This window comes from Anopheles coustani, chromosome 2, assembly GCF_943734705.1.
Source record: "Anopheles coustani chromosome 2, idAnoCousDA_361_x.2, whole genome shotgun sequence".
Lineage (NCBI taxonomy): Eukaryota > Metazoa > Arthropoda > Insecta > Diptera > Culicidae > Anopheles > Anopheles coustani.
In genome coordinates this window covers 22,120,001-22,147,713 of record NC_071289.1, presented here as the reverse complement: position 1 = coordinate 22,147,713, position 27,713 = coordinate 22,120,001, and the positions used below count along the sequence as shown (strand labels likewise).

The 27,713-nt window shown below is 49.1% G+C and overlaps 1 protein-coding gene across 2 annotated transcripts in view; it reads left to right on the top strand.

Annotated features, from left to right (window-relative positions):
- Positions 1 to 1,887: 1,887 nt before the first annotated feature.
- The window catches only part of LOC131262860 (serine/threonine-protein phosphatase 6 regulatory ankyrin repeat subunit B), a 34,504-nt gene continuing 8,678 nt past the window's right edge, over positions 1,888 to 27,713 (top strand). The window contains exons 1-10 of one of the 2 annotated variants that reach the window (XM_058264945.1): positions 1,888 to 1,924; positions 1,979 to 2,373; positions 7,123 to 7,224; positions 11,277 to 11,378; positions 16,002 to 16,118; positions 21,342 to 21,434; positions 25,573 to 25,786; positions 25,853 to 26,148; positions 26,214 to 26,516; positions 26,582 to 27,713. The exon at positions 26,582 to 27,713 is cut by the window's right edge and continues 296 nt beyond it. In XM_058264945.1, coding sequence (XP_058120928.1) covers positions 1,888 to 1,924; positions 1,979 to 2,373; positions 7,123 to 7,224; positions 11,277 to 11,378; positions 16,002 to 16,118; positions 21,342 to 21,434; positions 25,573 to 25,786; positions 25,853 to 26,148; positions 26,214 to 26,516; positions 26,582 to 27,713 — 2,791 coding nt within the window. Of the gene's footprint in view, positions 2,374 to 7,122; positions 7,225 to 11,276; positions 11,379 to 16,001; positions 16,119 to 21,341; positions 21,435 to 25,572; positions 25,787 to 25,852; positions 26,149 to 26,213; positions 26,517 to 26,581 lie in introns of both variants that reach the window. The other variant, XM_058264944.1, reaches the window with a different exon arrangement.

Here is a 27,713-nt window from a genome sequence, read left to right as displayed (position 1 = left end):
GTGTGTGGGGTCTTAACTTCTTCCTGAACTAGAGGGTAGCCAGAGGCAAGGACAAGAGTGAACCAAGAACCTACCTCCAAACTCAGCTGGTCTCCGGAAGTCTAAGGCAAGCTAACCCTCGGCGAGTTGTTGAGCACGCGGAATGTGTTTAGTGCTGCTGCTCGGTGACGTGTTTGTGACCCAGTCCTACTCTCTACGCGAGGTGTCGGAAACAGTGTGTGCGGGCTTTGCGTGCCTTTTCTTCCCTACAATCGCCAAATTAGGTGGGTTACTATGTTTTCTACCATCCGGAGTCGTTCTCCTTCGGCGAGCGAATAAAGGAACACAATGTAGCTGTGTGTTACATAAGCCGCAGCAAAATCGTGTGGACCTCTGGTTGGAATTTCGGCACCCGGAGTCCGTCCGTCTTTCTCTAACGAAGGGGGTTTCCTCCGTGCCGGACCAGCTGTCAACCAGGTGAAAATCTCGCCCCACCCCGAAGAACAAAGAACTTCGAAGGAGCGTAAGGTCCACTGTTCTTCTCGTCTCCCCGTCCATCGTAAGGTGGCGTGCGAAGAACGACGGTCCCTCGACTCCGAAAAGGAGCTCAAGTGGTGCCAAAAGTGTGTTAATTAGCTGGTCGTGTGGTAGTGGTGGCCGCTAGCCGTCGTTCGTCGTGTCGCGTCGTGGTAAACGCCGGGTGGGTTATTTCGGTTGAGATTGTGCAAGAGAAAGGTTGTGTGGTTCTGGCCTGGGTTCTGCTGCCCTCTTTGTGCCCACCGGGTCCGTTAAAGAGGGTCTCCGTTCGTCTTCCCCGATCGGGGAGGGGCAAGAACTTTACGTGCGGAGCCCAGCGAGGATTTTGTAGTACCGTGTGCGGGTTGCTTTAATCGCGCTCCCACGTTGTAGGTAGTTTAATTAAGTAGTTGTACTGGAAGGTGTCCTCTGCGAGATAGTGGAGTATCTAATGACCCTGCACAAAACGCGAATAATAAAAGGAACCTGCTGCCGTTGTGGAAAGTGTTCACGGGTGTAAGCGTGAAGTGAGTCGAAGCAAATGAAGTTGTAATGTAAGTCACGGGTGTGACTCCTATCTCCAAGGAGGAGTACTCTCAACAAATCATAGTAGTCGGTGGCAAGGGGTGTAGATAGGTTTCCTAATTGAGTTCGCTTCAATGTAATATGTTTTACAAACATTCAGAAGAAAGTATTTCCAACATTGTGAACCTTTAGAATCAAATTCTGAATCCGTTTTCGGTGGTTTTTCTCTCCCGTGATGTGCTTTGCTCCGCTTATCCACGCGTACTCTGTGGTTACCGCGTTGACGTGAACCAAATAAGCGGACGAAGGACCAAAAGAAAAACACCCACCGCGTTGCTGTAGTAGGGCAATGCGAAGGAAAATCGATGGAAATTCCAGTCCCTCGCCGGGGGAAGGCGTACGTACGCCCGAAAAAAAACCTAAACCCGGAGCCATGTCAAGGACTTTAACCACAAATCTGTTGCACTGCGGTTGCTGAATCAATAAACCACACAACGCGGCGGCACACTCACTCACTGGAACAATTTGTCGACGAAGTAAGCCTTGGGTGACGTTTCCGATTGCGCTGCTGTACGTCTCTGCTCTGGGTGACAGTCCCGAATTTACGAGCGTGTCTGATGGATTTGGCGAATGCTGTGGTGTGCCGTGAGTGTTTGCGACGGTGATTGATGCTTTGGGTGAAAGTTTACCAATCGGTGTGCTCTGGTGATTTGGTGGAATTTTCAGCAGTGTTGTTTGTGGTGCGGTAAAGAAATCGTGGAAGCAATTCGTTCGGCGAGCCGTTGCCGCCATGAGAGTGTCCGGTTAGGTACGCACGTTCTAACAGTCTACTAGGGCTGGAGTGGTCGCGAGTGGTCGAAGTACGCAATGGATAAGTCGAAGAAACCGCCGGCCACGGCGGGCGGTGGAACCGGCCCGGGAGCTGGCGCCGGTGGAACGGGGGCCGCCGGGACGGCAGGTGGTGCGGCTGGCGGTGCCCCCGGTGCCGGCGGTCCGGGGAAGGCCGGCGGGGGCGGCAAGGGCCCGGGCGGCAAGGGGCCGCCGAAGGGAAAGCCCAGCGATAGTGACGCACCGGGAGCCAGCGGCAAGGCGGAGGGCGAGTCCGGCTCGGCCAAGGATGACTCCTCCGCCAACGGTGACAAGAAGTCGGATAAGGCTGACACTGAGCAGCCATCGCAGCCGAAGCCTGGCAGTGCCGGCGCGACGGTCCGCGACGGTGCCCAGAAGGTTCTTAATCTGGCGTTGAAAAGCGAATGGGCTCCCGTTGAAGCTGTGCTGAAAGGCTTGGAGAAGGCGGTTGCCGCCGGCGGGGACGACGCGAGCCAGACCCCGCTCGCCGGGGTGTTGGATCCGGTAAGTAACGGTCGATGTCTAAACCGCTTCGAAAAGCAAACAGTCTTAACTTTAATTTAATCCAAGTCCAACCCATTCCAGTTTGAACTGTCCAAAATTTTATGACCTCAAGTCACACCACTAGGAAAAAGCCTATTTAATGTCGGTATATAACCCGGCAGGTCTCCTACTAACGTGGCTTGCGAATAATTTCCTGTTCGTTGACCTTTCGCTGTGCGCACACAAATTTCCCAACCTCGGGCGGGTTTTCCCAGCTCTCCGTCCGGGAAGCACAACCTATTTTCGACCGATTGCGCAATTCCCTTTTAAATTGTCACCGACCGGAGCCTTTTCTTCCACACCAGCCGGATCCTTAAGTAGTCGGACCATTCCCCTGCGGAACCGATGAAAGGCTAACCAAGTCTAGAAAAAGGCCTACGCTCGGCTGGAATGAATTTATTGGTTTTGCAAACATGGCGACACATAATTCAGTCCCACGTCGCGCGTTCGCTACTGACCCTATTATTCCGTCCGGAACCTCGCCCAAGGAGCGGCCAGTGGCCAGGTTTCGGTTCGGTTCGGTAAACCTTTGGAAGGTTTCCGCGAAGGTAGAGAGTGAATTATGCTTGATGGGAGGAAAATGTATACTCCACTGGACGGGACTGGAAAAATGATCCGCTTTCTTTTTGTTCCACCAGAGCGCTATAAACGGTTTACGTCCATATGGCGAGGAGCGTTATGGCCTATGGACCGGCATGCAAATGTTGTTATTTTCACGCACCAGCTTTTGAGAATCTTCACGGCGTTTTGGGCGGCTCGTGGTCGCGCTTGACACGCACATGGTAGTGTTCACCTGGGCTAATGAAACTGTACGAGTTTAGTAACGCCAAACCATCACATCATATTAAGTGCTCCAGTCTCTTTGAAGCCCATCAGGCACAACCCGGTCGTCATCGTCGTCGTCGAACAGGCTAATTACGAATTCGTTAATCGCTCCGGACTATTTCCATCGGCAGCAATCATTTTCCTTCGTTCGCCCATAAAGCGATCCGTGCGAGACGCGGGCCGAAGCTAATTGGCAGGCTCTGATGACGGACGACGACGGTCATAGCTTGCGCATGTTGGCGAAATCTGACCATTGCATGTGCGGCTCGATTCGTTGCCCCCTTTGTGTGCCCTAAGTGAGGCCTATAATCGTCCCCGGGTGATAAGACTGCCCCGCTTTCTTGGTAAGAAAATAACCGCTGTTGGGGGGTTTTTTTTAAGAAAATCGGAGGCACTTTTTAGCTGACCTCGGGTCGATTTATCATGACCGCAATGGCATGGTTCCAGTTCACCTCGACGCGGCTTCGCGGATGCATTAATTGTGCAAGAAATGTATCGCGTTTCCGTTCCGCAATCTACCGTTCTACACAGTTCCACTCTTCTTTTGACTTCAGTTCACTTTTTCTTTGCAGACAAAGATTGATTGAAATCATTTTGCTTGAATAATATGTAGTACTTCTAGCTGGAAGTTGAAGAATTCACTCTACTCCCGCTTTTTCCTAGCAAAAGTCAGTCGGAAAACTACCACTACGCTAGTATATTGTCCCATCGGGGGTCGGGTAATCTTTTTCCCCCCTCGAAGGACTCTCGTGACGTGCTGTTTTTCCTTGCCGAACGGAATTTTATCCACCACTCAAACGAAGCAGAAAATATGACCGTTCCATATCGGATGGGGTCGTGTTTTTATTGCGAGAAAAAGGTCACCCCAAACACGGCCAATGGTCATGAAATGAAATGCAGCACAACTGCAGCCGAGCCGCATGCACCAGTGTCGTCATTGGAAGTGGAGAAACTCATGCTGAGTTTTCCGAGCACTCCTAGGGGTAGCAGATACTTCTAAGGTTGGTGCGCTTTTCATGTGGGGTGCCCTCGAAGGAGTTTTCATTCCTTCGACCGGCCATTGGTCACGGTCGGTCCGTTGCTGCCTTGGAGGGAATTTTATCGCCACGGGTTGTTTTTACTGGCTGTCATTTTCCCCCGTGAAAACCCCGTTCAGATCTCGATCGCGGCTTTTTGACGGGTTGAAGGCAAGCTTTTGCTGATTATATTTTAATTATGATTACAACTTTCGCTTACACTTTCTCCCGCGACACGCTGTGGGGCGCAACCGCTCGGTGTCGGTTAATGGAGATGGATGATTGGAATTTTCCGCCGGTACGGGCCGTTTCTCCCGAGCCACCGGGTCCGGTCAAAGATGTGAGAAGATGAAGGTCAAGCGCGAACATTTTTATTTCGCATGCCGCGCGGACGCTCAAACTTACCCACGCCCTCGCGGTCGTCGGTTGATTAAAATAGAAATGCTAATCTCGCGTCCGCCCGAGCGCGATTCGTCCGTGCGTGCGATAAGCGAGACGTCCTTGGAGTGGTGAACTTAGGCTCGGATCCGATGCTCGCTGGGGGGAGGTAGGCGTGGGAAACAAACACGCATAAAGCGCCGTTTTATCGGCCTCGTTAATGGAATGTTTTGTAGTGTACCGACGCGGGTGACCGAAGGGGCGAATCGATTTCTAGCGTGTCGAATCGTTGAAATCTCCACGAGTCACGGTTTTCTTGTCACCGGCATTGGGCGTTCCGATAGGGGATACAACTTGTCACATGCGCTTTGGATTCCATGTACCCCAGCCGGACAGCTCGCACGCATGTATTGCTTCATGTGTCGCGAATGATGGCATGGGAATAACAAATGAGAATCGGCGTACGTATCGGTCAGATTTAATCATTTCTTGAACATATTAATAACGTGCCTATTTCTATTTTTGTTTCGTTGGTTAGCTTTTGTTTTTTTCGCAACAGTAATTTTAACAAGCTTCATAGTTTTGTATATGGTGATTAGTTATTTCTGTCTATTATTCCTATTTATCGATACAGTGTAGCTACTAAATTAGCAAGAAATTTAAATGAATAAATAAGTTTTTGTCAAACATGTTTGTTATATTTTTGAAACGATAAAACAATCATCAGGTACTATTCAAACATTTGACACAAGAAAATAATGAACCAAAAGACATAATACCATAAGCAACCAAAAGAAGTAGTTTATAAATCAGTTATTATCCTTATGTAGTTCACACACTGTTCAATAAAATGTGCATTACTTTTCACCCTTTGCATGTGATGAAAAGTAATGATCATTTTTGCATTGGAAGTATAGTTATGAACATGTTTGTCTAATAAATTCAAATAATTTAGAAAAGTTTCTTTGCATGAACGAGCTATAATCTTTGAACAGTCATTATTTGAGGGGGAGTTTTTCTAGTAAGTTTTCCCCAGTTGTTTTAAATCCATCCTAAGGTCACATATAATGTTAAGGATTGAAAAACTATCATAATATTCAGGATCATTGATAAAGGGAAATACCAATAGATATCAAAATATATGATAACAATTGTACACATTTGTATTTTACGTATGGAATAACCAAAACATTCTACTGCTATTACAACAAATACTACTACTACTTCTACTACTACTACTGTACTACTATTGGTCTGTGCAGTTTTTAAGTCTGATATTTGATATGATTTGTTTCATGTTTAGTACTATTACTGCTACTGTGCAGTTTTTATGTTTGATATTTGATGTAATTTGTTCCATGTTTGATTTCAGTCTTATACAATAACCCTGAATCAGCTAAATTTATAACAAACTTGAAATACTTTTTGTGCATGTTATAAGAGGCTAAAAGAAACAAATTGTTCTATCTTTTCTTTATTCACCATTTACAAATGCCAAACCAGAACTAGGTCAAATAGTTATGCTCTCATGCTCTCGTTATTTATTTATTCAACTGTCACGCAACTCACACCTTTGCCCCTTTGGTTTTTCTTCTGAAGAATGCAGCCGAAGCAGTTGAATTTTCACTTCCGCCCGTTCGACCACAATGCTGAAAACTATGCCGAACCATGTGTGATTCGTTTGTTTACTTTGCGTCGTTCTCTCGTGTGCGTTGAGAAATGAAACACGATACGCATAAATTACACCGAAATTGCAACCATCCAGGTGGAGTTGGAAAGTGCAAACGCGCCCCGTGAATTAGCATATTCTGGAACGCAACCACTTATTTAGCTGCTAGCGGGAAGTCTGTCCTCCCCTTCCAATGGAGGGATGTTTCAAATCGTTCGGGTTTAGAAGTACGTGTACGTCACCATTTCTCACGTCTTCGCGCGTGCAACACACATTTCTGACGCTAAAGATGTTTCCTACTTTGAAACAAAGTAACGTTCGCGGTCAATTATGTCCACTCGACCGAAGACCGTTGACCGTTGAGTGATGGTCCTAAGCAGGCCTTTCTCGGTTCGTGCCAGTCGAAAGGAGGGAAAAACTGTCCCAAGAAATGAGGAAATAACAGATTGCACGCCAGTGACGCAAGGGACGACGTGGGTCGCGTGGGTCTCAAAAACGTTTGGCCCGGTTTGTGAGCCACGCAGCCCTCTCTCGAACATATACCCGAAGCAATCAAAGGAAGGAAGATCTGGGACACATGATAAGGCGAAAAATGGCAACAAGCGTAAAAGGGGGACACAAGGCGACGGGTTCCTTACACTGTCGTCTTTATGTCGCTACGGTTCCTTCCTGGCCGGCACCTTCGTCGTGGGTGAAATATTACCACCAGGAAGTCATTTTTAACGGTCATTTTAAACTCCCTCCCAAATAATTGCGAGTCCGGTGGGCTCAGTTGCTATTCGTGCGTTACCTAACCGTTTTTCTTTGTGCTCACCTCAACAGGCCACCGGAATGACACCGCTGATGCTCGCCGTCAAGGATAATCGTACGCCCATCCTGGACCGGATGATCGAGCTCGGATCGGACGTTGGCGCCAGGAATAACGTAAGTATATTGTAATCGACACTTATCCGTTCGTTTTATGTGCTTCCTTTGCGGTCCGTCGCAGTCCGACGGGGAAATTATTTCGCAACTGAACGAAAACACTTCATCGTGCCCTTCACGATTCGAGCAAATGTGCATTCCGCAGAGAGGAACGAGAAAATAACTTTGATAAGTCACGCACATTCCGGTTTCTTTTGCCCGAAAGACTTACTTAGAGTGAAAAGAAAAACAAAATAAAATCTAACTCTAAGATATCGCTGCTGCCACAGGTCAATTCGCTGAATTTCCCACTGAAACGCAGGGTTTTCTACAGGCATTACCTTTATTTTATTTATCCGTTGAACTTCACCTGGAAATCCACGGCTCCCTTTTGCGGCAAAAGCCGTTCAACCGTCCAGTCGTAATTAAATAAATCTTTATCGCCTTCGGCGCCCGCACTTGCCGTGAGTCGACCGAACGCAAAGGAATGGTAATTTGGGTTTCCCAGCGGAGTTTATGCTGGTAGCTAGGAGGGATCGAACCTGACCGAATCGTGGGAGCACTTGAAACACTTTCCCGGTGAACTTTACCTACTTTTTTGGTCCAACACAACGATGCTAATGAGCTGGCGGTGTTTTCCATTCAATGGCTCATATTTTCTGATTTGGACTTGGTGGTAAAATGAGAAAAACAACTCTTTTTGATTTTTCATTGATTCCTTGGAACAACTTTTCAAGGTGATGTTTGAAAAGGGGTACAATCTAGTTTTCAATTTTACCGTAGAGATTTAATTCTATCTTAAACCAAATTATTGGATCACAGATATAATACAACTGACAAAGTTCCTCGCTTCCTTCTCCCATCGGGGAAAGCTTTGGGTGAAATCGGACCCATTGACTGACCAGACCATGACCTCGTTCGGCATTCGTAGAATGAGTTCTCCGTTTACCGTACGCCGTTTCGGGGTGTTAGTTAGCAACTGACGACATTCGTCGTTCGTCCTTCATACATAAGTCGCTTGACGTACACACGAAGCGTGTCCTTATTTTCCCCATGCAGCCGGCGACTTCCTGCTCATTTCCAAGTGAGTTGTTTATCAAGATTTTTCCGACACCGCTTGCTGCGAGATTGTGTTTTTTTTTCTCCGCGAGAACTTGTAAATGCCGCTCGCCAAACGTGCTTTTCCACGCGTGCGATGAGTATCCAACCCAAGGGGGAAAAGTTGTTTACTTATTTGTTTTCAAACGAATAACATTCAATTTTTCCTTTTCGCGAAGAAAGCTAACCCTCGTGTTCGGTTTGTACCCCCGTTTCGAACGTCGTTTTACTTTGCAGGCAAATTTTCACATTAACGCTATTGATTCATGCTGATGCAGCGGCTTCGGTTGCATGCGAGCGTGAAATCAATCAACAAGTTGACCACGCCGCATGCCACCGTAAGGACGCCACGGGATTCGCCACGGGATCGGCCGCACCCGCCCAACCCAAGGGGCCCGTGAAATGCAAAGTGGAAAATTATCCACGTCCCGCCGAACCGGACGCTACCGACATCAATTTCAATTTCGTTATCGGGCGTTTTGGGGGAGGAGATTTAGGAGGGCTATCATTAAGGATGTTGTGACAGCGGGCTTTTTTTCTTCGGTCCCGAGTTCTTTCCTTGACATCATTCATCGCGTGAAAAATGCTGACCTTTGCCAGGAGATGTCTACACGCGTTAATGCCCGGTGATTTGGCACCAGGCACCTGATAATCATTCGGTTCGGTATCTTTTTCCATTCGTGGAAACGGGAAATTACGGGAGACATCAATGCCGCGCCCGGACCAAACCCACAAAGATCCGCTCATTAGCTAAACGGCGAATCGTATAAATCACAAGGTGATTTATTATTGCTACGGATGGGTGGCGAACGAAATTAAGGTCATCTTTAATCAGGGATATGTCAGATCACCCACGTTACTATGCAAATAAATTGTTTTATGTGTAGAAAATTGGCCTTGTAACTGAATGGTGAAATGAAACAGGTTAGCACAATTTTCTTGTATTATTTTAAATTTTCTTATCACATATATTTTGCTCATTGTAAAACAACAGTAAATTCTTTTATTTTTAATAATGAAAATGCACGTTCAGCATAATTTATTATTCATGCTAGCTCACCAAAGATCAATAGATAAGCTAGCAACTTCGCTCAAGTTCAAACGGGTACAAACTTTCCAATTTGTCATCAATAAACTTTTCGCCAAGCTTTATTACCCAAAGAAACAAATACTCAACGTAAGCTAACGGTGCAAGTGTTGGAACACAACTTCCCCTCCGAAACATGATACAACTACACGGAAAGTGCGTATCTAAGTTACCACTTTATATAGAAAGAGAAAGAAAAACGGGTTCGAAGAAGAATTTGAGTGTTTATGTTGCTGCACGAACACGACGGAAGCTACTAGCACAACCAAACCGCTAGGTATATAAGGAGCTATGTGGCAGTTTGTGGTTCGTTGTTGTAGAAACCGTTCGCGTGGTTTGCTGAAGCTTGGAAAACGCATAGTTTGGGTGGCAACCGGAGGCCACATTTGCATGATCATCATCGCAGTCATCGCCGTTGTCCTGTCCGCTCGGCTGGTGGACTCTGGGTGCAACAGGTTTTGCGTGCCTGCACCAGATTGATCGAGGTATTAAACGACACGAGAAAACATGCCGCGATTCTGGCTTGTTTTCGAGTCACTTCGTTTTCTTTCACTTTTTCGGTTGGCCTTATCTTTTGCCAAGGATTTCAAAAAGGAAGGAAATGCAAAACACAACGGAACGACGCTACCGGTTTTTGTTGTTCAACACCAGCACGGCCCGCATCACGTGAAGCGGTGGTTTATCAAATTTCGTTCACTTGCGCCATAAATAACCCCATGAGATTGGACATTGCGGACAAAAATGTAAACCTTCCTCGGAATCGTGAGAGGAAACCAAAAATGGAATACGTGTGAACGAAGCGCCGATTTGCATATTCAACCGCAGTGATAAATTTGTAGATATTTTTGGTCGAATGCCACACTTCTTAGGTTTTTAATTGAATTTCGGTCCATTTCGGTCGATTGGTGGAATAGTTTCCTAATGCCAAATCTTGACTTTTCACCCGTTACGGTTCAAGGCAATCTTCTCGCGTGCTTAAGGAAGCAATAAGCGTTTCCTTTTCTTTCTCCAATCGAAAAGGCGACGAAAACAACCCCGTGATCGTGTATGTCGAATGTTGAAACCTTCCCCAAACCAGTGAACTTTTAACTGGCCCATAATGGAAGGGCATTTGGGCAGGATGACGTTGAACTTTGCATGTTTGCTGGTGCTTGTCGGGCACACCTTCGACCGGATGGAAGGAAAATAGCGAGGTTCTTATCTCATTAGTAGCTGGCCTCCACGTGGAAGGAAACGTTCTGGTGCAGAGTTGATATCCGCTCGGAAGGTTTGTGGGTTAATGGTTTGAAGAATTGGGGTCATTATAAGAATTTTATTCCATTTTGAAATTAAAACCATGACTCACGGTATCGGTTTCTGATGAACTAGCCGCAACCATGTGGACCATTACGGAAATTGGCGCAAACGGTGGTGATTTTAGAAAGTGACCTGCTGTTCTTGTTACCGGTAATCGCATGCGTGTATGGGAACATTTTCGATGAATGAATAAGCTTTCGTTGAAATTAAAATAATTCTAAAGTTAGGCGTGGCGCAAGATGGCTGCCGATTGATATGGCGTTCCCATTTCAACTGAACACGCCATGCATGTTTCCTGTTGGCCGGTAGCATATTCGTGTAGGTTTCAAACCATAGGCGTACCCTATAAATATTTAAACTTCCTTCCGTTCGAAGGCTTCTTGTTGTTGTTCGATAGAAATTTAAGAAGCATATATAATCAGGAAATTCCATTTTGCAAAGATCACGACGATAAAAGGAATGTGTTTTCTGGCCTATAAAAAGCTAATTTATTTTTTTTTTATGAAACGATGTTTATATGTTAATGTTACTTTTTCAGCTGTATTTTGAAATATTTACTTAAAACATTCATCGATATGTTTTCTAATTTCAGGACAATTACAATGTGATACATATTGCTTCCATGTACTCTAGAGAAGACGTAGTTAAATTACTTTTACAAAAACGGGGTGTAGATCCTTATTCAACTGGTGGGGTAAGTAGTAGACAGCGTTCTTTGTTTCAGATATAAATTCGTAATATTTTGCCAAACCTGCGGACGATCCATCAATAATGCCAAACTTTTATGTTAATTATAAACACTGTTTCTATATTAAAGAGATGTTCAACATTTAAAGCAAAACGCACCGTGTTCACAGAGAGAATGTTTTACAAAACACCATGCGCCTCCACTGAAAACACCAGGCGTCTCCATTAATAGCAATTACGATTAATGAACGCGGTAATTGAAACTAAAAAAAAAATCCACAAAATCGATTGGAGACAGTTCAATTGAATGGGAAAATCATGAAGAAAATAGTTTTTTTTTAAGAACGAACAGTTTTTAACGCTAATTAACATTGATCCACTGAAAACTTCAAATCAAGCTGAAAGAAAAACGAAATGACATTTTCGAATCGTCTTCACGTCCATCGTTGTGCCCTTCTCAGTCAACTTTCATCGCTGGCGAAACCTCAAATATACCAGCAGACATCATACTCGATTTGAGCTTCCCTCCATTCCGTTCGAATGTTTGCTGGTTGTCGCCCGTTTTCCATGTTTGAGTCTGGTAGGCACGCAGCAAAACCGTTCCACTGCAACCAACACCAAAAACCGTGGCAGGATGTTCGGGTATTCGGGTATGGAAATGCACTGCTCTGCACCGAGCGAAGCGGATTGTTTGGCGGTTCGGGGGGATTCGTTCCGTAAGGAAAATGGGTGTAAACGAGGAAAAAGAATATCATATTTTTGATGCTTCCTCCACCATACGCCCGCAGCCAGCTCGTCCTTCCGCCATCCGTCTGATAATCGGGGCCAAACAACGACGCCGTGCAGGCATTGATTTGTCGTTGTTTATGTTTGGTGGTATGCAAAGGTGGTTGTTTGCCATTCGGGGCTTGCGTTCTCCCTCGCTCTGTCGATGTGTTTTTTCCTACCCGACGATAGCATCTTCCCTTTTGCACTTGTTTATATGTCTTCGGTACAGTTTTTTCCCCCCCGACATCTTTTTATTGCCCTCTCTTCCCTTCGCACGAAGAAAACATTGCGCCCGGGTGGGTAATATTTTCAATTTCAATGTTCGAAAAAGATGGGACTTATTTCAATTTAGTTGAACTTCGACTGCTTGCCATCGTGGACGTTTCGTTCGGCCTGCGCTGTCTATCGTATGCGAAACGGCGTTCGAAGGCGGCTCGGAAGACGCGCGGGTTAAACTAATTCAAAGTGACGCCGCGCGGCAGTGAAAGGTGGTTCATTGTTTTTCGGCCTTGGCGTAGGACCATTCGGACGGGTGAAGAGAAGGGACGGGTTCGTGTGCTTGTTGGCGAAGTGCAGCAGGCACTCTCGTTACGTAAGGTGCACGGTATCGGACGGATCGAAGAAGAGCACCGGAGCACTGATAAGACAGTAGTCGCCCGGGTCGCGTTGTCGCCGGTTGTGGAAAAGGAAGTGAAAGTAAGCACGTGACCGTTTACTTATTAGAAGGGAAAACTCGTATCGCTCGTTCCACTCGCTTAACGGACAGTAATTGCATGTGTTTTTCGAAGCCGGTCGCTCCCTGAGGCCATCTGCTGGCATTTCCGTGCAACCGGCGAAGGTTCGTCGTGCCGCCTCTAGATGGCAGCCGCGAGCCGAAGTAAATAACAACAAAGCCACGTGTCCTGCCGAAGTCAAGAAGGAGAGGAAAAGCCGACTCGCACGAGGTCCTTCCGTCCTTTCGCCTATGGTCGATGCCTTCGCCGTGCCGTGCTGTGGTTTGACGGTGCTAGCGGATGAGTATGAGCCCGGGAGCGCGGAAGAGCTCGGGCAGGCGGTTCAGCGGCTACGAGACTATGTTCAAGCAGTGTGTTACTATCTAGCCTTCCGAATGCAGCGGGCTGGTATGTCCGGTACGAAAGGGTGGAAGATCAAGGTAAACCTAAGCAGGAACGTTTCAACAACGGGGGAACATTGAACGAATGAATGGATGTTTGCGATTCGTGACAGTTTGTTACTCAAATCAAGCTATGTTTGTAGTATTTATACAAACTTTTATATGAGTATTCCAAATTTAATCCAGGTTTTGTTGTGCTTTTATGATGTAAATTCCTCACGTCTTTCTGTTTCCAAATTACACTTCAATTTCAATTCTTTTTTAATTATATAAAGTAACTCTCGTAACTACAAGTTTATTATGCATTTCGTTCGATCGAATCATGTCTACAAGCAATCAAAACACACTACATGGATTGTTCATGTTTTTCGACATTTTTAAACAAACGATTATGTTTGAAACTAATTTTAAACCTGCTAATTTGACGGTTTTAATGATGGCAAAGTTGTGATTAAATTGATTTTCGCTCACAATTTCAAATACAAAACCCTAACTACATGCTCATACGTGTCGGAGGTTCCTAACCTCTCCCGGAGCCGGATCTGGGTCAAACCTTCCCGCACGCCCTGCGCCTTACAGCAAATATGTTCCATGTCAGTTTCGCCTGCGAGTCAGTTTGCTTTTTCCACCTCCGTTCGCACGCACCTTTCCATGCCCTTTCTGGGTATGGAAAAGTTGGTGGGGAAACTTTTTCGGGCCCGTGTTTTAGTGTAGTCGAAACAAAAGTCAGTGACTACGTACGCTTTCCCGGGGCTTTCACTCAGGCGGAAGGGTGGAGGTGCATTTAGTACCGAATTTGAGTGAAGGCTCTGCTATACGCGAACCAATTGCACCAACTCCCCAGATCCTTTCCCACCCCCGATTTCCTAATTGACGCCTCGATCGAGTGTGGAAAAGTGAGGAAAATCATTCACCTTTCGCCTTTCGGATGGGAACGAAAAATGGTTCCACTGCATGAGAACCTCCGAGTGGGTGTTTGGCTGGCGGAAGTGGTTCGGTAATTTTATGAACCCAGGCAACGCAGGTCCCGTCCAATTTACAGACTTTGGGGGACTTGGGGGGCGGTTTTTTCGGTGCCTCGGTAGACCGAGTTTTCAACTTTTCAACTCACCAGCGGCAATCATTGGTGCCATTACTGGAGCCAACTTTCCGACGCGACGCTCAGTTCGCATGGAGCTGATCGCGAAGCTACTCGATCTGAACCACTCGGATACGTGGGTAAGTAGTCTGGGTCCGCACGGCTTGGCCAACGCGTCACTGTCTCTGAAGAAGCCCAGTTGTGTGGTTCCTCTCCCTAGTGATGTGGTAGATTATTTTCGGTTTCGGTGATTCGTCTACTTTGGAGGAGTTTTACGCCCAGACAAACTACGCAAAAAACGGCACGGGGCCAATAAAAGTCAATCGAAGGCGGAAGTGACATAAATAAGCCACGGTGGTTCGCAATTTACGATTGCTTCGCGACCAACCTGGCCTACTTACAGAAGTAGAAACAAAAGAACCCCATCGTGCGGGTTTCTTTAGCTCGAAACCAAACCAAATAAATAAACATATATAAGAACAACCGGGTGCCTCCATCGATGCGGGAAATGGATAATCGAAAGGCATCGACGGCTCGAAAGTTTGTGCCCCACGGCCTTTTGGGAGGGGAAGTAAATACAAAACTACCGCGAAGCCATTGATTTCACCGACGACACGATTGTTAACTGTGCTTTTGGGCCGCCCGAGGGTTTTCCCAACGCGAGCGGTAACTTTTGGCCACTAATAATGAAACGGCTGCGCGTACAGTGCTTCCCGGGTTTACACCGAAAGCCCATCTTAGGGTGAACCGTCCGCCCCGTGTCAGTCTGAGGGCGGCAATGTCTCAGGACGCTTCGAGTCGCGACGACGGCGACGACGATCCGACGGTTGTGCAGTTTGAATGCGTCTTCTGTCTGACGGTGCTGGTGCGTCGAGCGGCTACGAGCGAGAACATGGAGAAGCCCAAGGGCAAGCCGAAGATGAAGTCGATGGTGCAGAAAGTGATGGACACCAGTGAGCGTGCCGAGCCCAGCCTGGAGGATGTAGCCGTAGGTGTTGTCGCGCTTTGTCTTGAAGCAAATTTTCCCTTGAGTTCGGAATGATTCTTGAATGGTTCTTGGATGGCAACTCAATTGACTGGCAAGGAAATTAAGCAAAAGGGTTTCTTCGGGCGAGATGCTTTATTTTCTTTTTCGAAACAATCGGATATTAACGAGTCGCAATGATTGACGTAACACACGAATCCATTCATTCATTCGAAAGGAGAAACAATGGCACCCGTTAGCCATGTCTAATGCCGATACACACACACACACACACAAAAACCGTAAGCAATCACTCACGTATCCTTGCAGAGACTTATTTTAAATGCCTACGAGGAGGAGGCGCAAGCCAAGGAGGAGGCGTTCTTCAAATTCTTCCAAAAGCTTCTGCTCGAGGATGAAAATTTCGTGGGCCAGCTGCAGCCCCAGGAGCAGGCGGGGGTAAGTATTCTGTGTGAAGGCTGGGGAAGGGGAACACCTCTCTCCCCCCTCCAACTCCACAGTGCCGTCCATTGAGCTGCCGTCACCGAAGGATCACATTACTGATGGATCGTCCGCGATTAGTTTTGGCTCCGGTTACTCCTACGCTTCGGCCAGCCCTCTTTTATGGCCGAAGCGAACCGTTTATGACCGTGGTGGTAATAATTGCCGTTACTTTCTCCTTTCCTCCCCCCTTTCGTTCGCGCAGTCACGTCAACAAACGGCCGTACATCTGGTAGCGAGCAGGCAGACCGGGACGGCAACGGCGATTCTACGCGCGCTGCTCACTGCAGCCGGTAAGGACATCCGAACAAAGACTGATGGAGTAAGTATGCGAGTTTCGGATTAGTTGCAGCCCACCTTGTTCCTGGAGCCTCCGAGCGACGAATTGGTAGCGAGACGGGGGCGGGGTTTATTTGCACCGGCCCTCCGAGGTTTCCTCTGCGGAGGAACATTTTCACGTCCACCGTTGTGGAGCCAGTCGGTAACAAGCAGCGAGTCCTTCACCTGCAAGTAACGCCGAACCGTACAATGTAAGTCCTCTGGGGGGAATTGGGCCACGATTGACAGGTGTTTCTTTCACCTACCGAGTCAAAAGGGAGAAATTCAATTTTTGTAACCCCAACCTCGCCCCCACGCGCCTTTCGCCCGATGTGGGGATTAGGCGAAATGGTTGAGGTCTTTTGACCTGATTTTCCGCTTGCCAAAACGTTGAACCATAAAGGGTAATTCCTCTCCCTCGGTTTGAAAACTTGTTCGGTATCGGATGCATTGTATCGAATAAACAGAGAACGGAAGGATGTTACAAGCTGTTTATTGACAATTTGTTATTTGATTTCTAGTGGCGGCGAATAAGTTTTAGCCCACTTATGATTTATTTATCGCTTGCAGGTTCATTGCAAAACATATTTTCCTGACTAACTGAGTCCAAAAATTAACGATTTTTTATTTAAAAATTAGATTTTATTTCATCACGTAACTGAAAAGTTTGATACAGAAATTATTATCAACACTTAATTAATTAATTTAATTATTAATATTTTTTTTAGCAACAGGTTTTTAGCTGTTGGTGTCATTGAAGTTACTTGTAACGTAATGTAAAATGTCGAACCCAAATTAGTCACCCAAGTCCACTTGTGCTCGTGCGTCATAAATCGTGTAATGACTGCCCTTCCTGCTCCTATGCCATTGGTTCCCGCGTTACATAGACACTCAGGTTGGCAGACAGGAAACAGATAGCGGAAGGACACCGTGCGCTTCACAGTCGTATTGTGAAGTGTCTGTGCCTCGGAAATGCCTTACCAATACGTCTATTGGAATCTGTTTGTGTGTTTGTGTGTAAGTACAGTTCACTAAGTTCCAACCGAGCGAAACCCGAACCCGATGGGCATAAACACGAAACCCCGTCCAAAAAGGTCCAAACCGATCAATATCGCCCGATTCGACACGTTGCCTATTTCATCCTCTTCCGTTTGCCGTATCGATGTTCATTTTCTATCTCCTTTCGAAACGCTCGTGCGCTGGATGTCCGATTCAGGAGTATTTTTACCCCCATCCAGCCGTGACGATTGTCCTTCGGAATGCGATTTTTCGTCGGGCCATGGCAGACGGTTCGCGTTTAATGAGCTTGGCTTGGTGAACGGCTGCACAGGTCGGTGAGGTAGCTTTTCGTCGCGTTTTCGCGAGTTTCAGTTGGCAAAATTAATCGCCATTGCATTGCCAATTGATTGATGATAAACCGGAGAAAAATCGATACCAACACCCGAACTAAAAAAACCCGCTATCCATCAAGGTCTGGGAGCTGAATGAAGCTTCGTGGAGCTGTTGTGTTTCAAGGAAGGTCGCAAGGCTCGTAGATCAACCTTGTTTATTGGTGATTTTGGAATAATTTGAAATATTTGTTGTACTTGGGAAGCGTTTTTAAATGTTTGAGTAGGGTGATGTAAACTAATTAAGTCATTTTGTAGGATTCTCTTGAAATATGAGTCAAAACATGTCAGAATTGGAAAAAAATTCACTGTTCTATGATAAATATGTTCGTTGATTCCTTCTAGAAAATAATCAATTTTTGGTTGCTTGTAACTTGTTCGTCTCTAGAATTATTTTCTCTAGCTTCAAAATGTTTTTCACCTTCCTCACAATGCAAATGGCTCCCGAATCGGGACTTCCCTGGACCAAGCGATACCAAAATATGCGAGGAAAAAAAACAAAACCCAATGCGATTACCTTTCGGTTGGATCAATAGCAATAAATAGTAAGAAAAACAATTTATGACATTCACCACGTATGGGCCACGACTCCTCGAAGCGACCGTAAGCGTCAAGCCTCGAGCGAAAAATCACGGGAGAAACGTTTCGGAAGGTGGAAAAGAAGTCCACCGCGCATGGGACCACCCCTCCCACCGCTTGCGAACGGGCGTCGAAAGAAGGCTCGCACATGGTCGCGTTTTGGGTTCTTTATTTTCACCTCGAGTAAGACGTGCTTTTTTATTTTCCACCTGACGAAGGGCAGGAATCCCTCACCTACAGGTTGGTCATAACTTATCGGGAGAGGGGTTTTCGTTGGCGTTCGGGACCGGCCCACGTTTTCCTGCCTGCCTTGTGCCTGTTTCGTTTTTTTTTTTTTTTGTTCGGGCCAGTAGGAGGTCAGTCGCTCGATGTTGTAATTAAGAGCTGGACTCGGCTGCAGCATGCAACCGGAAGTGTTCGAGCGTGCCTGTTGCACATCCGATGGCGCTTCTGGCGGCTCCTTCGTGTTGCGGGAAAGTTTGCGATTTGCGAAGGCGGTTCACACGAATGCTTCCAGTTGGAGTCGGAAGGATTTGCTTCGTAAGAAATGCAATTTATAATTTTATTGCACTCCCACTCCCGAGCTTGGGAAACTGTTTGGAAAGAATGCATTTGCCGAGGGGTGCACTATAAATTCACGGGAATTTTTGTTTTTCGCTCCTTCCACAAGTTCCAAGTCAATAAAAGAAGCCTAAGTCTAAGTGGAGCCACTGGGCTCAGAGAGTGAGACAGCTGAAGAACTCGGAACGTGTTACCATATGATGATTTCTGAAGCGGAGAAACAAAGAAGGACCTGCAAGTCGGGGAAGCGGGATGGCGGAAAGGTGGACGGGGTACTTGTGGTACTTGTTACTACTTTATCCGCCACATGGCCCGCGTGACAGTTTGATCACCACCACCAGTAGTAAGGTGACAGTCCTGGAGCGCGCGAGTGTGTGGTAAACCGCGCGATGAGACCGCGTCCATTGCGATCTTCCTACCGAGCCAGCCCCAAGGCTGAGCTCCTCCACCGGGACCAGGTACTAGGGAGTGTGTATGTGTGTGTGTGGGTGGGTGTGTGGTCTTCCTAAGCCCAGACGTGCTATCAGCTCCATATGCGTGCAGTCTTCGCTTGACCCGGTTGCGGTTCGATTCGGTGAATATCCTCGCACCTTCCATCTGATGGTGGTGGCGTTGGCGTGCTCTGTGCGGTGTCTATGGTTGGTCCAGTCAGGACTAGAGCTAGCTCGTGTGCAAGGCATTGCGTGAAGGTTTGGCATCAATTCGCCAAAAACCTCAGACCGGAGGCGTTTGCGTGGGTTGCTTCATATACATATCCATCCACCGTTTTGGGAGAGGGTATTCCAGCCCGAACCTTCCCCCGAGAGGACTCGATTGTCGGCCATAAACAATTCAGCTGATAGCCGATGAGCCGCCTTCCGCCTTCGAACTTCTGTTCCTTCTCCGGACTGGAACTTTTCTTTTTCCGGTGCGAAAAGACGCGAAACTTTGCCGAACGTGCACGTTGTCGGTGAAGCCGAACTATAATCTCGACCAGGGCTTGTGTTTATGGTGCTTGGTTGGGGTTCCTGTACTGTTATTTTGATTTTTTCAATGAACCTTCCATTTCGTGTGCTTGTGTGAGAGAGTGTTCCGAGCTGCCAAAAGACACTCTCCAACTGCCGCAAGTCTGTCCCACGGTGGAGTTGGCTTCCAACGATTCCTAGCGGCCCCTGAAAGACCTTCCCCGTCGACTCTTTCCTCTTGGCTCGTGAGGGAATTGTGCCAAAATTTGTATTTTTATACCTTCCCACCGTTCGGCGAGGTGCAGATATTTATACGGTGTGGGTCTCTTGCGTGGCAAAAGTTCGATCAGGGCTAGGCTCTTGGAAGAGCCTTCCGGAGCTCCAGCCGTAAGGAGTTGCTAGTGAGAAAGAGAGGGTTTCGTAGATAGCCCGCGTTGGGTTTATCACTTGAAGTTTATGCGCGGGTCCTTTCTCTACCCGAGGCCTTCATGCCCGGGGGCACGTTCGAGCACATTAGTGTTGCTGGTGTTCGAGTCTCAAACTATCTTGCGGACTCGTGCTAAATTGCCGCCGTTTGAAATGCAAAACGCTTAACACCTGCTTTAGGCGATGGACTGTGTGGGTGTCCGTCTGGGCGCCGAGGGGTGCTGGGGTTTCGCTGGCAGAACTTGATTATTTGCCTTGTCTGGAGTTGGTCCGAGGGTGGGGGGTAAAATTAAATAGCGTTATAATAACGGTGCACGGTGCTATCAACATGGTGCGCCCATCGGACGCGGAATATCATTATCGTTCGAAGGTACCCTTGGGTGGTTGTTGCTATTGTTGTTGGTGGTGGTGTTGGTGGCAGTTGTTGTCGTTGTAGAGATGCTCCAAACCGAGCACACTATCACACCGTAGCCCCGCGAACCAACACACGGGCGTGCGGGCGGTCGTGCAGCCTTTTGGCAGTCGGATTGCGATTCGACGAAGACGAAGCTCGCACCGATTCCTTCGCCTATCGGCGAAAGAGGATAGGACAACGGGTGGTACCGTTCGAAATTCGCGTTTCGAAGGACTTTTATTGTGACGTTCCCGGAGGTAGAGTTAAGAGGCAACCGGTGGGGAAGGGCCCGGAGGCCGTGCCCGAGCGCCCGAAGCCAAGGCAAATCGGTACGAAATTGCGCGCCTCAGTAGTTCAAATATGACAGTTGGCACGGTAGGACCATGTCCAACTTCGGCAAGCGCTTCCAGAACGTACAGTCGAAGTACGCCAAGTTCAACCCGATCAAGGCGGCCGTCCAGGCGGAGGTGGACCGGGCGTCGGCCGACGGCAGCTCGCCCCGCACGCCCACGAGATCGCCGACCGAACTGACCGCGGGCTCGTTCTCCGCCGCCTTCGCCAGCAACGCAACCGAGGTAAATCCGCAGGGTGGTGGGCCGGTCGTCGGCGTCGGCTCCGACCGCCGGCTGCTGACCGTCGGGCCGGTGGATGCGGGCCCCGCCGCCCGCCGGACCAGCAACACCAGCGCCGGCAGCAGTGGCACCGCCAGAGCCGCCACGAGCCGCCGATCGTCGTCGATCGCACCGAGCCGCCGCCGGGCCGAGGGGGTGCGGGCGCGCCCCGCCGAGCGGGAACGGGAGCGGGAGCGGGAACGGCACCGGGACGGGATCGGGGTGCACCGGCTCGCTACCAATTTTATCTCGCTCAGCTACCGCCGGAAGCAGCGTCGGCGGGCCGCCACGTGGAAAGAGATTGTAAGGCATAATTTTTTACAGAAAGGCAAGATCCCGCTGCTGCTCGCCGTCGAGGCTGGCAACCAGTCGATGTGCAGGGAGTTGCTCTCGTCCCAGACGGCGGATCAGCTGAAGGTGAGTAGCCCGCCGGAACCGCCCGGAGTCGCGCAGGATATTGCGCTCCATCCCATGCGTAGATGCCCCGGAGTCTGTGGAGTTCTGTGGCCGTTTTCCCCAAAAAGGGTTGCAGATATGGTTGTAGTGTTCCATTTATGATTGAGTGTGTGTGCGTTTGTGTCCATTAAAGGCTTGTGAATCGAGTGTGTGTGCATTCAAGGCTTGTGCGTGCGAGTCTCTTATACGCTATAGTATCTGCTTTCATCCCAAGTATCTCAGAATCTCATTCTAAAAGCAAGCAGTTGTACCGTGTGTTTGTGTGTGTCTGTGTATCTGTGTGTATCACGAATATCTGTACGAGGCGTTCTGTGCACATTCCTCATCTTTTATCCATTCCGCTTCCATACGCAAATTATCATCGTCCCAATTGGAAACGCTAGTGAACGTAAGGAAATTGGCGAAAAAATTACAACAAACCAACGGAAAGGAGCAAAACGGAAAACTGAGCATTGTACTCTAACTGCATTCAGCACGGTTACGTAACGTTTGTGCATCGTTTGTGCCACGGCGAGCAGGGAGAGCTCGCAGAAATCCTGAGTTTTTGTGTACAAAGCCGTCAATCAATGCGTCGACCACTCGACAAAGGGTTGCAAACCTCTCCGGTGTCAGTGACAGGAACTCCTATGCAAGTGTGTAATAAACGTCCTCCAACTCCACTGGAACGTCTGTAACGGTGGGGTAAAGTTGTGTGTATGTGATTAAGTTCCGAACGATGTGGTGTGATGGCATCGAATGCATCATACTGGGTGAACTCACCCGAAGTCCGGGCGTTAACTGACCCACTTTTGCGGGGAACTCCGGCCCGACGAAGTGGTGCGAAGTGTGGAGTGTGGTGCGGTCTGTCGGAGTGACGGTGGTGACGGTGTTGCCCCGGGTGGAAATTCGGTTGCAAATAATAGTAATACTAAAACGGTGGTCGCGGGTGTAGTGTCCGTGACAAAAGCCATTCGTTTTCAACGGGGGTTTTCCCAAACCCAGCGGTTCCAAACCCGTAGTGTGTGCGGAACCGAAACCAATCGCGGCAAGATTTGGTGTTTGGCCCTGGAATGATTGATTTTTAGTGCTTCCACCACGCGCCTCCACCGCGCTAGTCCCGCGTCCGTGAGGTGAATTCGCGAACCGCCGACGAAACAAAAAAATGAAACAGCGCGAAGCAACGAAAGAATTGTTGTTCAATCGTCCCCACGGTGACGGGGCGCGGGGGACTCTGTCTTCGGCTCCACCGAGCAGGGACCCAGGGCGAGCTAGTGTTTGTTTTCAACCCCCCTGACGATCGCCCCTCCAAGAAGTCTCCCCTTGGGTTTGAAAGCCTCCCTTATGCAGGAAGAGGACGGCACAAAACATACCCTCGCAAGGGGAAATTCGCGTAGCTACCGATGACGAAGGGCACCCCCGGGGGAAAACCGGAACCCGTTCCACGCGGAACATACTGTTTGCGATTTTTAAACTCCGCGCCAATTTCGGAACATCAGCTCAACGGGTACATTCCACCCGCACCCCGTTCCACCCAGTAAAAACATCTCAATGGCTCCGGATTCCTTCACGTTCAGGGACTTGTGATTAGTTGAGTTGCCTATGCTGAGCTGCCATTTGATGTGCACCGAACACCGTTCCGCTGGGCCGGGGAAACCATTTTAGACTGACAATTATAAACATCACTTCCGGGACGGCGAGGTGGTGCTGTTAATGAGTTGCCAAACATCAAAGGAAAGTCAACTTTCTTGCCGGAACGGAAATGGAGCAGGCTGTCGCCACACAAAACCCAGACTGAAGTGTGGATCGATCGTGCTGGGCCAGCAGGAAACAGAAGGGCCCGAGAAGTTTGTTTTCGAAAACCGCCAACGGTAGCACATTGATCATTTTAATAATATTAAATTCATTAGGGGTTCAATGAACTGGTGTTTTGGGGTTCAACCCAAGGAGTTCGATGAAAGCGGTTTGTCATTTAAGGCAGCCGTCAGTGATGGTCTTTGAATTTTACAACATTTGATAGGAAAGGCAAACATGACATGCTTCTAGGGTTAATTAGGAGAATTTCTAGTGTTTCTTTTACGCTATTGGTCGACCTTCGCGAAAGTACAGTGTGTGTGTGTGTTTCCTCGTGTGTTAATTTGTCCTCCTTTGTGACACTTTCCCCCGCACGTACAGCCCGTGTTTTTGTTCCGTTTTTTTATGCAAAGCATTCGCTTGAACTTCCGCCACTTCCTCCGTAGATGCAACTTGAACTTCAACTGCTTAATTCCCTGCCTTCCGCATGTTTCACGCTGTTCAAGCGCACCATTGTTGCACCCTGCTGCTTGGCACATTTTCAGCAGACCCCCGAAGGTGGCTTTGTGGAGTCGCATCCTTGATGGTGTTGTCCCCCAACCCCTACTGCACTATGGCACACTAGGAAGAGCGTGTGACATAAGTCGCAGGAAACGACGTGGCAGAGCAGTACCGGGAGAAAAAGAGATCGAAATGGCATACGATAAAAGACACCACCTTGAGGGTCGGGACGGCCAGCAAAAGAAGGTTTGCGGAGGGAGGGTCTCCGAAACCTTCACCTTATAAATCAGTACCCTGTCAGCTGATAGCGGTAGGCCCTGAGCGAGGGCCCCCATTGCCGTGACGTGTGTCGTGCAGCTCGAAGCCGTCGTGGTCTGCCTTGAATCGCAGGTGTTGCTTAGGACGAGCCCACTCAAGGCGGTTTCCATCCGTCATCTTTGGGCAATGGAAAGGCAACCTCTGGAAAAACCAACCAGCAAACGATCCGTAACGAGCAGTTATGAAAACTAAAGTCTAATCAACGGATAAGAGAGTCAATTACTTATGGTTGGTTTTTACGAAGAAGCCCTATGAGAACCAGACCTCTTCGAAGAAAGGAAAAAAGCTCCCACCAACGAACGGCACGAATCGAAAGCGCCGGAAGTAGATGCAAAAACCACAGACCACTAGAAGAACATGTCAACGAAGTTCCGTTGGCCATTCCTTAGTCAAGTCGAGTGTTCCGCTGGGTTGGTTTTTATTCCTTTCCTAAACTAAACCGCGAGGTTCCAGCTATTCATTCAACAAGAAACGAAATTGCATCGAATGGATCCGACGGCTGTTCGTTTGGCTACAAAGGGAAAAGAGCCACGTTCACGTCTCTGCGCGAAACTGCCGAGAAAGACGGATGACCGAATGGAAAGCGGAAAAGCCTACACCGGTCTCTGGCGGTGATAAAAGACATATACCACCTCGGTGGACAGTCGACTCTGCACAGAAGCACAAAAAACACAAAACGGAGCCTTTGAGCCGTCGTCCGTCGTATGAGGCACGAGCTCGAGTCTGGGGGATTGGCTCTGGATCCTATACAAACAAGCTCCAACTCCTGCCCCTATCAAGGGGCAAGTGGTCTTTAAATATAAACAATCGTTCAGCTGCATAAACATATTCACCGACTTTGGACCGGCCCGCGGGTTTTTGGGGAGGTCGCAAGAGAGCTAATGAAAAAGCAAAGCATAGTGGGTAAGTAGTTAAGCGCTACGACGACGGAGACCCGGAACGCACGAAGAACGATGACGACAATTGTGGAGTCCCGATGGAGTCCCCAACGGTGGACACTGATGCTTGGCGTTTGCAGCAGTTGCAAACATGCACTCGTCGTGCGAGCCGGTGGTGCGTCCGGTACGGAAAGTCCGGCACGGTTAGAGCCGTACAGTGCGGTCGTCCTACACACGAACGATGTACCAGATGTTGCATAATTCTGCTGAATAGTGTTGCACTTGGAGGAAAATTCGATCCACTGAAAAGAGATTATTCGGCAAAACGAAAGTTTTACATCAATCATCAATCGAGAGCATCCTGTTCATCTCAACCTCGCGATCATCATCGTCCACCCCAGCTCCCACTGTGCATGGGGAGTATGCGTCGACGCTGGGGTTTCATACTGGATGTGGATGAAGTAATGTGCTCTAGTGATTGCCCTCCCTTCCGTAGTGTTTCCATCGAGTGTGTTATTGTCCTGTTTGATCCACCTGCCCACTTCGTGCCATTAATCTGTTCGTTCGTTTTCTTTCCCTCCCTTGCTTGGGACTTGTCTCTCTCCTCCCCCCCAAAATCCGTTTTCCTCTAGGCCACAACCACCAATGGCGACACGGCGCTACATTTGGCCGCTAGGCGGAAGGACGTCGAGATGGCCCGGATACTCATCGACTACGGTGCCAACGTGGACGTGCAGAATGGCGAGGGTCAAACGTCACTGCACATCGCGGCGGCCGAGGGCGACGAGGCGATGGTCAAGTACTTCTATACCGTGCGCGCCTCGGCTGGCATTACCGATTTTCAGGGTAAGTGGCGGTTGCTCTTGATTCCCCAAATGACCCCCCCCTCATGCCTGGCGTCCCTCTTGGCAGATCGTACACCGATGCATCTGGCAGCTGAAAATGGACATGCGTCAATCATTGAAATTCTGGCGGACAAGTATCGCGCCAGTATCTACGAACGAACCAAGGATGGTAGTACACTGATGCATATCGCCTCACTGAACGGTCATGCCGAGTGTGCAACGACGTTGTTTCGCAAGGGTGTCTATCTTCATATGCCAAACAAGGGAGGTGCCCGGAGCATCCACACGGCGGCCAAGTACGGTCACGTGGGCATCATCAGTACGCTGCTGAACAAGGGTGAGAAGGTGGACGTCCCAACGAATGTGAGTAACGGTAGCGAACGGTTTCGAATGGTGGGGATCGCTCTAACCACTCGCCATCTTCCCAGGATCACTACACTGCCTTACACATTGCTGTTCAATCGGCCAAACCGGCCGTGGTAGAGACGCTGCTCGGCTTCGGTGCCGAGGTGCATGTTCGCGGAGGAAAGCTACGGGAGACGCCACTTCACATAGCAGCCCGCGTCAGGGACGGGGATCGGTGTGCGTTGATGTTGCTAAAGTCTGGCGCAGGTGCCAACAAGACGACAGACGATGGCCAAACACCGGTCCACGTTGCGGCTAAGAATGGGAACGTCCAGACGCTCGACCTGCTGCTTGAAGACAACGGAGATCCACTGATCAAGTCGAATGTGAGTTGTGGCCGCGGAGGTTGGTTAATTGAGACCTGCTAATTGTTTGTTTCTCTTACCCGCAGGTCGGTGAAACGCCACTCCATTTAGGGGCACGAAACTGCCATCCGCAGATCGTGCAGCATCTGATCGACTTCGTGATGATGAAGCACGGCAAGGAGGTGTTACGGAACTATCTGAATTTTACGAACGAAGACGGTGCGACGGCACTACATTACGCCTGTCAGGTGGTGAAGGAGGAGGTGAAGAAAGCGAACGGCGATCGGGACATCGTGCGGATGCTGCTGGAGAACGGTGCGGACGTGGCGCTGAGTACGAAGTCCACGCAGGAAACGTGTTTCCACGCGGTGGCGGTGGCCGGCAACAACGACGTACTGACGGAAATGATCAGCCACATGAGTGCGACCGACATCCAGAAGGCGATGAACCGGCAATCGTCGGTCGGCTGGACGCCGCTGCTGATCGCGTGCAACCGGGGCCACATGGATCTGGTGAACAATCTGCTAGCGAACCACGCCAGGGTGGACGTGTTCGACAACGAGGGACGGTCGGCGCTCCATCTGGCCGCCGAGCACGGTTTCCTGCAGGTGTGCGATGCACTCATCACCAACAAGGCGTTCATCAACTCGAAGTCGCGAGTCGGGCGAACGGCGCTACATCTCGCAGCAATGAACGGGTACTCGGAGCTGGTGAAGTTCCTGATCCGCGACCACAACGCGGTGGTGGACATCCTCACGCTGCGGAAGCAGACGCCGCTCCATCTCGCGGCGGCCAGTGGACAGATGAACGTGTGCAAGCTGCTACTGGAACTAGGTGCCAACATCGACGCGACGGACGACGTCGGCCAGAAGCCGATCCACGTAGCCGCCCAGAACAACTACTCCGAAGTGGCCAAACTGATGCTCCAGCAGCACCCGAACCTGGTGATGGCGACGAGCAAGGACGGCAACACCTGCGCGCACATCGCCGCGATGCAGGGCTCCGTCAAGGTGATCGAGGAGCTGATGAAGTTCGACCGGAACGGCGTGATCTCGACGCGCAACAAGCTGACGGACTCGACGCCGCTGCAGCTGGCGGCCGAGGGCGGGCACGCCGACGTCGTGAAGGTGCTCGTCCGGGCCGGCGCGTCCTGTACCGACGAGAACAAGTCCGGCTTCACGGCCGTGCACCTGGCGGCCAAGAACGGCCACGGCCAGG